The following is a 13,664-nucleotide window of genomic DNA, read 5'->3' on the forward strand; positions in this document are numbered from 1 at the left end:
CTGCATACTCTTGAATCTGGGACCCCTAGAGCGATGTCTTACTGCTTGTTTAGGCCCGATCCCAGTAGGATTCTTGGCTAGGGCAAATGCCCGGGTTGTGGGCTCAATCCCCGTCAGGGGCATGAAAGAGGTAGCCGACTGATAATGTTTCTCTCTCATCAATATTCTTTCTATCCTTCTCCCTTCTTCTCTCTCTAAAAAATAATTTAAAAATATTTTAAAAAAAGAAAAGCACTAATCTGGTATATACATACTCAAACTAGGTCTCTAAGAAAATGGTAAAAGATGCAAATATCTGCAGTATAAATGTTTAAATGCTTCTACTTAAAATTTCAAATATACAAACTAGCAATTAAACTCTTACCGATAGCTTTCTCCAACTGTTACAATCTCCACTTCACTATCAGTTGAGGTAACATTAATTTCTTCATTGGCAGCTACTTGGGGAGTAGAGGAAGCTTCTATCACCACAACATCTTCATCAATACTTCCTGGAAACAAAACGAAAGGAAAAAAAAAAAAAAAAACATTTGAAGGGCATTTGCCATCTTGCTAATCGAGGTACAAAAACTTTTATTTTGACTTTGACTATAAAATTCATTACAAAAATAAAAATATTATCTGTCAAAATGAAAGCTAATGAAAGCTATGAGTGTTTAGCTCATAAAACAGTAGTACCTATTCTCTTGATCTGTATGTCTTCACATTTATTTCCTCTTTTATAACTTTTGTTTGTTCTCTATAAAATTTTAGTGGTCTCCATATGAATTTGTATATTATATAGAGATATCAACACTGTTATATCTAAAGAACTGATTTTAAGATTTTATAAAACGTATTCACATTTTATGATATTTATCTTTTACTCCCTAAAATAAAAATACAGCCAAAACTGGTTTGGCTCAGTGGTAGAGCGTCGGTCTGCGGACTGAAAGGTCCCAGGTTCGATTCTGGTCAAGGGCATGTACATTGGTTGCGGGCACATCCCCGGTAGGGTTGTGCAAGAGGCAGCTGGTCGATGTTTCTCTCTCATCGACGTTTCTAGCTCTCTATCTCTCTCCCTTCCTCTGTAAAAAATCAATAAAATATATTTTAAAATAAAAATACATTTGCTACATATTTTCTACAAGGTGGTAATTTTCTGTGATATAGCATTCTTTTAAGAAATACACTTATTGCTGAAGCCGGTTTGGCTCAGTGGTAGAGCACCGGTCTGTGGACTGAAAGGTCCCATGTTCGATTCCGGGCAAGGGCATGTACATTGGTTGCGGGCACGTCCCTGGTATGGGGTGTGCAAGAGGCAGCTGGTCGATGTTTCTCTCTCATCGACGTTTCTAGCTCTCTATCTCTCTCCCTTCCTCTCTGTAAAAAATCAATAAAATATATATTTTTTTTAAAAAAAAAGAAACACACTTATTAGTTTTTGAGTTTTATATGCTATAAAATGTATCGTTTTTGTACTTGTTTTTTTTTCAAAATTATTCTGTTTGGAAAGTGCTTCCTTATTTGGAGGATGGATATATATTATATTTGGTTCAAGGTATTTCCTTAATTATTTCATGTAGAACTAATTTTTGTTTATAGTATTAGATAAAATTATAAATACAACTGGCCCTGACCCTCCCTGCCATTACCAAACCATTTCTTTTTTTTTTTTTTTTAATATATTTTATTGGTTTTTTACTGAGAGGAAGAGAGAGGGATAGAGAGTTAGAAACATTGATGAGAGAGAAACAACAACCAGCTGCCTCCAGCACACCCCCTACTGTGGATCGAGGCCGCAACAATGTGCCCTTTACTGGAATTGAACCTGGGACCCTTCAGTCAGAAGGCCAATGCTCTATCCACTGAGCCAAACCGGCTAGGATCATGGATCATTCCATGATCCATAACTTTTGTGTCTTACATGATTGCAAAAGGTCTAAACTCATATTTCTTGCATATGAATGTACAACTGTCCCAACACCATTAGTTGAAAAGACTAGAATAATTCTATTTTGATACCTGGTAGACTCAGGTTTTCCTAATTATTATACACAATTAGAAAATCAACGAGAAAAGAAAAAATTCTGATGTTTGGACTAGAGTAGCATTAAGCAACAATAATGAAGTCCCAACATGTCTAACATTCATTCCTTCATTCATTTATTCATTTATATAAACATATATGTATATATGCTATCTAAATATACAAAATATATATATTTGTTTTTCTCATCCTAGAATATTTGTCATCTACTAAAGTCATCTTTTATAAATCTCTAGAAAACCAGTAGGGTTTGGTTTGATTTTAAAGATAACTCTTTATAAAGCTAAATAATTTCATTTGGAGTTCAAATATACTATTAAGATTATTCATATACTTTATTCTCCTTGCTGCTTTTGTAAACGAGCTCTGTTTTTCATATTTTCTACTAGTATGTAATCCATTGATATTTTATATTCATTTTTATTCAACTCATTGGACTCTTGCTTACCACAATGACAAAAAAGGGTTCAACACTCTTGTCACTGAAATTTATGCAGTCTACATTCCTTCACCAAAGGTACTATTCCTTGGCAACCTGGAATTTCATCTCTAATACATCTCTACATCACTACACATCTGTACTACTTCAAAAGCTGGCCAGTATGTGGAGGAGATACAAGTAAGTGCATGACAAGGTTCTACAACATATTCTCTGGTACTCCAAAGAGTAGACCAAAACAGGCATGATAAATCATAGAGGTAATGAAAGATGTTCTGATTTAGAGAAAGTTAATTTTGAATATTTCATAATATATTTACAAATATCATATTTGAAATATTTACAAATCACTATCAATTAAATAGGATAATTAAGATTTAATAATTATGAGATATGCACATTTTTGAAGTAGTTTCAAAGTTCTAAAGATTATACACATAGACATACTGAAACATACTAGTATTGAGGTAGGATATATTTTAATAGCATAAATATATCTTATAAGCAGAGAAAACAGAATAGCAGCACTCAGTGGCTATTTAAAATAATATTCTAGATTCAATTTCCAAATTACCTTCTCAATTCTTGCTTCATAATCATGTACATGATGCAGTTTAAGGTAGGAGTACAAAGAGAATCATATATTTATGAATAAAACACTATTGATTTTTTTTAAACTTCCCTTATTTTAACTCACCAACAGGAGATTACCATTCTATAATGGGAAAAAAATCTACATCTATATATCAGCTCTATTAGTGACTTTTCTGCATGTGTGTACATGAAGTTTCTTTAAAAGCCTATAAAAAATAGCTTAACATTATTAAACATCATTTATATAGTTAAGCAAAGTCAACTACAAATGTAATGTTTTGAAGTTCCAATGATAAATGATACAAAGCTAGCTAATGCATTAAAACTCAGTTTATATAATTTTTTATGAACAGAGAGATTGTGTAACTAAAGATTATATAAGTAACTCACTTAAGACACTTTTTGTCCTATTGCTTAAATAATTACTTTTTCTAAAACTGATATTTATAAGCATAACTTCAGGAGATAAACTGCTACCATGCTCTCTCCAATTTGGCTCAGTAGAAAGAGTGTCAGCCTGCAGCCTGAAAGGTCCTGGGTTCGACTTTGGCCAAGAAATGTACCTCAGTTGCAGGCTCAAACCCAAGCTCTGTCCGGGGTGTGTGCAAAACAACCACTAAATGTGTCTCTCTCACATCCATGTAGATTCTCTCTTTCTCTTTCTCTTTCTCTTTTTCTCCCTCTTTGTCTTTGTCTTTTTCTTTCTCTTTCTCTTTCTCTCTCGTCTACTCTAAAAATAAATGGAAAAATATCCTCAGGTGAGAATTAACAAAAAGAAACTAACTTTACTTCTGGGTAATAAGACTGGGATCTAAGAAAAAGAGGCCAAGTTTTATTTCTCATTTTATCATTTCTTGGTACTTTAAAAATTCTACACCATTTGAATGTTATTAAATAATTACTATTTTTTTTAAATACAAAACACTTATCTAGAAACCAGAAAATATCAGGAGTCCTTGGTTTCAACTTCTGGATTTAGATTTCCAGAGACAAGCATTTAAGGATAATGTCTGAAAATAATGTAATTCTTCCAAGAAAGTAAAACACCACATGCTATAAGTATTAAACAGGATTTAAAAATAAATAACAGAGTTTTCATTTATCTTGAATACCTGAGAATATATGAACTACTTTCTTCCTAGTAACAGACAATGATACTGACCTAGATTTACTCTCCTCTCATGTCCCCTATAAACTTCAGCTCCTTGGAACTTCTACACCACATCACCAACCACCCTGCCTCACTAATTTCAAGTAGAAACTGGGCTCTGCTGCTCCCTCTCCCCACACTTCACATTCTACCCAAATGAGAAAAATGTGAAATGTGACAATTAAGCAAGACAATTCCCATTCTCATTTCCCTCTTTCTTAATGGTTGCTGTAACCCTTTCCCAGCTGCAGTGTGATCTCAATAAACTCTTTTTAAAACAAGTATATGAGTAGGTTTAAAAAAGAACTGAACATGGCTAAGAGTAAAATTAAAAACAAAATTACTGGTCAGGGTATGGAAAGGAAGTCTTTGAAAATGAAGTAACCAATGAAAGAGAAAAAGAGGGAGTAATGGCATATTTGCAAAGTATTAAAACAGGCTCTACCTTTAAAAAGCAGGACATCAGGCAAAGACTGAGAAAACTTTGTGCCAGTATTAAAAACCATAACCTGTGCTCTCCCTCTTGTGAGCACACATCAAATTTCCCTTTATTTCCCCCCAGGTGCAATACCTTTGCCTTTCTCCTGAACTCCAAGGACCTTCTTCTGCCTCTTTAACTTGTTTCCTGAGCCTGCACAAGCCCAGCTGGCTCACTTCTACTAGCTCTGTAACTTTCTAAAAACACTTTCTCTTATAATTTGAAAATACAAACAAACAAAGCCCATAATCTTAGCCCGTTAAAAAGCTCTCCCTACCCCCTATTTTCCTATACGTTCACAAGGAATTAACCTTTTTCTTCAGCTCAGACTTTACTCCTAAAGATGTTTTCATCAACTTCTTTTAAATTACAACAAACTGTAAAAATGATATACATGGAGCACATATTTCAGAGACTGTACATAAACTTATTCTAGTTAAATATAACATTACTGAGGGGAGGGAGAGAGCACATGCGAGCTAATCTCTAAATTCCATTTTAACTGATTGGTCATATGCTCTACTGAGCATTGTCAGGATTAATGTTTGTGTTCCAATATTAGAATAAAAGTTACCTCTCAAATACTTGAAATTATTTTTCAGTTATAAAGAACATGACAAGTTAATAGTAACCAATAAGAATAGAATACTTAAAAGAAAAATAACTTTTTAAAAATATATATATTTTATTGATTTTTTACAGAGAGGAAGGGAGAGAGATAGAGAGAGAAACATCGACCAGCTGCCTCTTGCATACCCCCTACCGGGGATGTGCCCGCAACCACGGTACATGCCCTTGACCGGAATCGAACCTGGGACCTTTCAGTCCGCAGACCGACGCTCTACCGCTGAGCCAAACCAGTTTCGGCTAACTTGTCTTTTTTAGTGACTAGAATTGCTTTTACTGTGGTTAAATGTGAAAGGAATCCATCACACAGCTATTGAAAAAGTATTCACAAAATATAAATATACTAACCCTGGCCAGTGTGCCTCAGTTGGTTGGAGGGTTGACCTGTACCCTGAAAAATCAAGGGTTCGGTTCCTGGTCGGGGACATACTCAGGTCTCATGTTCAACCTCTGGTCAGGGTGCGTATGAGAAATTCGTATGGAATGCAACTGAGTGTTTCTCTCTCACACTATGCTTCTCTCACTCCCCCACTCCTTCTCTACCTTCCTCTCTAAAATCAATTTTTAAAAATATATTTTATTGACTTTCCACAGAGAGAAAGAGAGAGAGACAGAGAGCTAGAAACATCGATGAGAGAGAATCATCGATCAGCTGCCTCTTGCACACCCCCCACTGGGGATGTGCCCGCAACTAAGGCACATGCCCCTGACCGGAATCGAACCCGGGATCCTCCAGTCCGCAGGCCAACGCTCTATCCACTGAGCCAAACCGGTTTTGGCTAAAATCAATTTTTTTAAAATCATACTTTGTACTTAGAATTGGAGTCATGGTTTAATACTATAGTTGATAATTTACTTATGTGGCTTAAAAATAAAAGTTAACAGAGCCTCATACTCCATTTAAATACAATAAAATCACTAAAATGTAGAAGGAAATAAGCACAAATACAATGTAATAGCTTCCATGTTTCCGTAAGCAACATTTTTACCTGAGGGGACAGCTGCATTGTTTTGGTGGTTTTCACTGGTAGAAACAAACAAATCATCTCCTTCAGTTGATGAGCTTGAAGAGGATTCACTGCTGAGGTCATTTTCACTGGAACTACTGGAACTGGGGAGCAATGCATACTTTCTTCGGGCTAACACTTCTCGTTTTTTCCTCTGCATCAATATCCTCTCTTTTTGTTTCTGTGTCCTCTGTGAGGAGCTGTTTTTTACAAATCTCTTTCTGCATGGAAGTCTCCTTAATGAACTGCTATGAAAACAGGGTCTTTTCATTAACAATCCTGAAACAGACTCTGTCTCAGTGGGAGGCCACTTTTGGGACCGTGCACTCTGAGTTCTACTTTTAGCATTCAAAATTGACTGGGAATGTCTTACAGAGAGTCCTTTATCCTCATCTGAAGTCACAGTATCAGAATCTCCAAAATGCAGACTAGATGAAGGGGAAGAAAGACAATCACTAAAAGAGGAATCATTGTCTTTATCACTTGGTGCTTCTAGGTGTTGCCTCAATCCTAATACTCCCTGGTTTTCTTTAACACAATTTTGCATGTATGAAGGGCCAGCCTGCTGGCTTTTGCGTTTTTTCCTCACAACACTTTTTTCTTGCTCTTGTTGGTTACCATTCATGTCCTTCTCTTGTTTTTGAGAATCATCACACAAATGAGAGAATTCATTCCCCACTTTACTATTAATCATCTCAACTCCCGCAGGAAAACTTTTGGCTGCCCCAATGGGCTCTGGATGCAAGAGGATCCCTTTCAGACTCTCCTGTGTCTTTGGTGCATCAGAAGGAATCTCACTCTTCATATCCACTTCTAAGGTATAGAGCTTGCTATATTCAGGAGTCCATTGAGACATGGGAAACGATAAGGAAGGCCTAGAAGATAAAATTAGATATTAAAAAGATTGTTAATGTGTTATATTATACTATTTAATTAAAAGAGTACTCAGATTCCACTGAAAACAGCCCTGTAACAGGGCAGGATTGCCTTTTCCTCATCAAAATGTAAAACAGTTGTAATACGTCATTTTACTATTCTTATAAAACATTTTCCTCTGTTACCTCTACCCATATACCCAATTTTTAGAAATAAAAATCACCGAACATAAGCCTATTCGACAACTTCTTTTAACTAAAAACTGATCTTACTGTATCTTTTCCTACCTTTAGGAATGTAACACATTTTGTTAAAATCAAACAATTTTTTCAAAACCTAATATAGTAAAAATGGATTTAAAAATTAGAATTCAGCCGGAACCGGTTTGGCTCAGTGGATAGAGCGTCGGTCTGCGGACTGAAAGGTCCCAGGTTCGATTCCGGGCAAGGGCATGTACCTTGGTTGCGGGCACATCCCCAGTAGGGGGTGTGCAAGAGGCAGCTGATTGATGATTCTCTCTCATTGATGTTTCTAACTCTCTCTCTCTCTCTTCCTCTCTGAAAAATCAATAAAATATATATATTTTTTTAAATTAGAATTCAAAAGACTTTCACTACTCAGCAATACTTTTCTCCTGGTGTCACATTTTAAAGTGATACTGATATTAAATATTTCTGAACACCTAGGTGGTTGCTATGTTAGATGGATTACTATGAATAATGAACCAGTATGGATATAGATTTTCTTTCCCATGGATCTTTCTTCCTTCATACTAGTCTATTATCTAATGACAGTCTGAACTTACTGATAGACAGTAGGTACAACTGCATTTGAGAAACTTTTACTTACTAACAGGAAGATTCAAGTCAAGACAGTAAGTTGCTAAAGATTATTCATATAAAGCAGCAGAACAGAACATAAAATCAAACTTCCTAGAGTTAATCTAAGTGTATCTAAATAACTTAATCATTGAAATGATGAGTTGTTGAACAAAGTAACTTGAAATTAAAACATCTACATTAATGCAATGTATATACAAGAATAATGACACTGTAAAAGCTGTAAATAATCCTGACTCAAAATGGAAAGGTAGTTAATGTAGCAAATAGAAAGCTTTACTAGTCTGTCCGGTGTGCCTCCATGGTTGAGCATCAACCTATGAACCAGGAGGTCACAGTTCAATTCCCAGTCAGCACATATGCCCGGGTAGTGGACTTGATCCCCAGTGTGGAGTTTTTATTGTTGATGTTTCTATCTCTCCCCCCCCCTCTCCTTTTCTCTCTGAAATCAATAAAATTATGTGGTTTTTTAAGTATGAATATATGGGCATAGCAATGCATAAATTGAAAAGGCAGCCGAAACCGGTTTGGCTCAGTGGATAGAGCGTCGGTCTGCGGACTGAAAGGTCCCGGGTTCAATTCCGGTCAAGGGCATGTACATTGGTTGTGGGCACATCTCCAGTAGGGGGTGTGCAAGAGGCAGCTGATTGATGATTCTCTCTCATCGATGTTTCTAACTCTCTATCCCTCTCCCTTCCTCTCTGTAAAAAATCTATAAAATATATTTTAAAAAAAGAAAAAGAAAAGGCAGTCAGTTAGACCAGAATCACCATAATTAAATGCAAGAAAACACAAGTTGCAATGATAAGGCAAAAATACATGTGATTTAAGATTCAAAGGGGCCTACTAGAATGGCTATAACAAAAAATACAGATAACCAGTATTGGCAAGGAACCCTCATACATACATGGCTGGTAGGAATGTAAAATGGTATAGGCATTTTGGAAAGCAGTTTGCAAGTTCCCCAAAAGATTAAACACATGGCGGGGGTAGGGGGGTGTCAAGGGCGAATAAAAAGGAGACATATGTACTACTATTTGTAATGCTTCAAACAATAAAAAAATAAAATAAAAAATTTAAAAACATTAAACACAGAGTTACCACCTAATCTTCCAATTCCACTCCTAAGTGTACACCAAAGGAAAATGAAAACATACATCCACAAAAAAATGTACACACAAATATTCATAGCACCATTAGTCATAACAGCTAAAAAGAGTGAAGAATACAAATGATGGATATAATGGATTATTACTTGACTAGAGGTCCGATGCATGAAATTTGTGTAAGGATAGGCCTTCGCTGCCCCAGCTGCCTCGCTGCCCCAGCTGTTGGGGCTTTCACAGCCCCATCTGCCTCCCAGCCCGCCCCCACACACACACATACACCCTCAGCACTGCCCGCATCCACTGCCACACAGCCCCAGGTCCCCAGTTCCCCAAAGCCCTCCATCGATCACCCAGCAGACGCTGGCCTGGGCCCTCTTTGGGGCGATCGCAGAGCCCCCCAATTGACTGCCCCAGTGGCCAGTGGCCTGGGCCTCCCTCTACGGGATGATCATGGGGTGATGGCAGGTCGCCCGACCAATTGCATCACACCTGCCTTGGCGTTAGTTCATGTCATAGCGTGGTCATCCAGAAGATCATCTGGATGGTCGTCTGCTGTTTAGCTGTTGGTATCACTGGGAGGAATTGACCATTAGGCCAATTCGTTAGTGAGGACCTGCTACGACTACAGTGGAAGAGCTGCTGTGCAAGAGATACTCCTATGGAGCAGAACTTGCTTCAGTGAGGCTTTGGTGCTGAGTCTGCCCCTTGAGTGTGTCACTTGTGGATGTGTAGAGTTGTAATCTGGTATTGTCTGAAGCTGTTCACCAGGTGCACTAGCTCTGGGGCCTCCCTGGAAGTGCAAAGTCAGACTCTGCCTAGGGCCACCCAGCAGGAGCTACAGTGATCTTCAGATGGCCTTTATTTGTGTTGGCTTGGAAGTACCCAGGTGAGTCCAAGCTGTAAAGCAAGGCAGGCTGGTGCTATGCCAGTTATTGGACCTCTTACTTATAGGTATGGGGCACGCTGAGGCCAATTGCTTATTTTAGAGATTTTAGGAAAGTCTGAAGCCTGAGCCAGGACAAGCCATTTATATGGAGAAACCACTGCAAACAGCTTGAATGAGGCTGCAAGTTGGATGGGGTGGGGTCTCAGGGAATCACTAGGATTAAGCGAACAGTTTGAACCATGCTGATAGAAACTTCAGATATGTTGACTGGCTTTATAACCAACTCTACTTATAGGTAGACAAATGGACAATATACTTTATTACATATTCCAAGTAGTCAAAATTTCATTAGCAAGAAAGATATTTCCCAAAAAAAAGCATCATTCTGGGCTCATAACTATATTAATAAAGTATCCAAAATAAACTAATCTTGTTAGAGTTTATTTTTCTCCTATAGGTGTAGGAGCACAGACTCTAATAAAAAGGAGATAATTTGATAAAACTTATTAGCAGATAGTAATTAATTTACAGACTGATACCTGGTAAAAAGGAGGAAGTTATACTTAGAATAACTATTGTGAAACTGCCAAGTCGTAAACTCAACTTCTTTTAGGAGGCTAGATGTAAAATAAAACTGTGGGGAAAAAACTAGTCAGGACAACCTACCCTGAGTAGAAAATAAAATTCAGAAGATAGACTATTAGCTATTACCTAAAGATATATTTAAATTCTTGTTGATCAAGGAAATCAAAATGAAATAAATAATTACAGATAATTCACTGTAAGTTCTAAAAGAGGAAAGTATAGATATGTTATTAGAGCACCAGAGAAAATAAGGCTTCAGAATTAAAATCACAGAACACGAAACGCTGCACTTAGTGAACCAGGAGTTCCAACAGGTCTACAGTGCATTATCAGGGACTGTATAAGATATTGGATCAGCACACTAACATTCTAAAAGCAAAATCGCAAAAGATCCTCAAGTGCTAACCCTCAGAGAATTCATAGATTGAGGAAAGAGACAAGTACATATTACAAAGCACCAAAGGAAAGATATTACAAGGACACTTAACTAAAATATCAGGGATAGTGAATGGAGGAGGTTTCAAGAAGGAATAAATCATTTGTGGGATAAATAAGAGTCAGACAGTAGGATAATAGTACAGGTGGGGGATAGATGAAACAAAGAGGCAAGACTTTGTGAAATATCAGACAATAATAACACCTTGAAAAACTCTTAAGCTAGACAGTTGCATCATTCTAGTTGCACTTTAGTTGGATCATCTGATAATATTGTGTGAAAATGAATTGAGATGGGCCAAAACAGTATGCAGACCAGTTAAGAGGTTATTGCCATATAAGATAAGAAAATATAAGAAGAGACAACAACAGACTAGTGACTGGAACAGGGAAAGCACAAAATCCAGAGATAATTAAAGACAGAATTACTAGGATTGTATTAAACAAAATCAGTTAAGATGTTATTGCCACTGAAACAGGTTTGGCTGAGTGGATGGAGCATTGGCCGGAGGACTGGAGGGTCCCGGGTTCGATTCTGTCAGGGGCATGTGCCTTGGTTGCAGGCACATCCCCAGTAGGAGGTGTGCAAGAGGCAGCTCATCGATGATTCTCTCTATCAATGTTTCTAACTCTCTATCCCTCTCCTTTCCTCTCTGTAAAAAAATCAAAATATATTAAAAAAAAAAAAAAAAAAAAAAAAGAATAGACAACAACAGACTAGTGACTGGAACAGGGAAAGCACAAATCCAGAGATAATTAAAGACAAAATTATTAGGATTGTAGTAAACTTTGGATAGGAAATACCTACAGCTACCATCCTAGTCCAAACTACCATAATCTTTTACTTACACTACTGAAACAGATTCCTAATTTTCTTATTTTTACCAACAATTCAATACTATTCAGTAACTTGAGAATACCCTAAGACTAGTACAACCAGAGTATAATCCTGCTAAAAATTTTCCAGTAGTCTCCAAATGACTCAAAAATAAAATCGAAACTCTTTTTTTTTTTTTTTAATGCTCATCTGTCTCTTAACTCTTCACCTCTTTATTCACTAGATTGCAGTCAAACTGGCCTTCATTCCATTCTTGAACATGGCAAGACTTCTCTGCCTCAGAGCCTTTGCACTTGTGTTGCCGTTTTCAAAGATTTTTGAAACTGCCTAGATTGTAGTTTTCAAAAATTTTTGAAAGGCTAAATAACCTCTGCTCACCACTCAGGTCTTGATTTAAATGCTACCTCTCTGGAGAGATCTCTGACTGCTCTGTGGGAATGTAGCTTATAAACTTCCAAATACAGAGAGCTTAATTGATCAAGAGCCCTATCTGCTATACTCTGAAATCCATTACATTTGCTCAAAGTCTCACTTCTCACAGACTGCACCTAGCCAATGACTGAGGGTGGCAAAGATACTAAGTTAGGCCTATACTTGGAGACACAGGACTCCTTCAATGACTGACTGGATCTAGGACTTCAATGACTGTGCTGCAGATCTGACCCATAGAGAATGAGAGGAAAGAAAGTTTGGGTGAAGTCTTAGGAAGTTTCAAGGTCAATCTTCAAATGAAAAACATTGACTAGATTCTTGCTCATATACACATTTTGTTTGTACTGAACAATTCAGGGGGAAAAAACAACTAAAAATCCTATCCCCCAAAAAAACTGATGGTTAATGGTGAAACACTTTAGACATCCTCATTAAAATCAACACCAAAAAGTTTTATCAACATAAAATGGGAAAATATTCTCAGATGAGGATTAACAAAAATATCTGGAAAACCACAAATATTAAAACAGTACCTAGTTAGAAAATATTACAGAATTAAAAAAAAACAACAACCATGCCACTCACAATATGGATGAAAAGATTAATTTTTAGAAAGAGAGGGACAGGGGAGAAAGAGAGAAAAAGAAAAACATTGATGTGAGAGTGAAACATTGATTGGATACCAAATTTAACAAGATGTACAGATTTAAAAACATTATTTCAATTATGCAAAAATTAATGAGAAATTTAATGTGACCCCAAAATACCAGAAAATTTTTCAATTATAAAGAAACTAGCATTCTATTTCTCTTCACCTTCAAAAATTCTGTCATCCATAGTCCTCCAGATCACTATAGTTCTTTCTATATTAAATGGCTCAGAATTTCCTTTACTTTTCTTAGAACCAAGATAAAATCCTGATACACTTTTGCATTGACAGGGAGTCTCACTGGAGGATTCTATGTTGATAGAATGGTGAATAACCTATTGTTTGCTAGAGTCGTGAGGTCAATCTTATGGTTCCCTTTAAGTTACTGAGGTGGTGTGCTTGCTTTAGCAACACATATGCTAAAATAAAAAGTTATGGAGGTGGAAAGTAGGGGCTGGGTGGAGGCAGAGTTGGGGAGGAGAATGAGAATTGAGGGACATCTGTAACACTGTCAAAATAAAAACATATATTGAAACAAATAAAAGTTAGTGAATGAAGAATGATTTATATGGAGAGCAAAGAAATTAAGAGACCTAAACCCAAAGATGTTCATTCTACTCTTTAACCTAAACAGATATCCAAAAAGACAATGACTTTAGAGGAAGTAGACATGAGATATTCACATTTTGGG

The 13,664-nt window shown here is 36.8% G+C and overlaps 1 protein-coding gene across 11 annotated transcripts in view; it reads right to left on the reverse strand.

The window, feature by feature from the left end:
• The window catches only part of RNF111 (ring finger protein 111), an 84,049-nt gene that overhangs the window by 39,181 nt on the left and 31,204 nt on the right, over positions 1 to 13,664 (reverse strand). For all 11 annotated transcript variants that reach the window (XM_084872223.1, XM_084872220.1, XM_084872216.1 and 8 more), the window contains exons 2-3: positions 6,307 to 7,199; positions 365 to 491 (exon numbers count right to left, since the gene is read on the reverse strand). In XM_084872223.1, coding sequence (XP_084728349.1) covers positions 365 to 491; positions 6,307 to 7,180 — 1,001 coding nt within the window. In that variant the 5' untranslated portion in view covers positions 7,181 to 7,199. The remainder of the gene's footprint in view (positions 1 to 364; positions 492 to 6,306; positions 7,200 to 13,664) is intronic.

This window comes from Pipistrellus hanaki, assembly GCF_964339955.1.
Source record: "Pipistrellus hanaki genome assembly, chromosome: 1".
NCBI classification, from domain to species: Eukaryota; Metazoa; Chordata; class Mammalia; order Chiroptera; family Vespertilionidae; genus Pipistrellus; species Pipistrellus hanaki.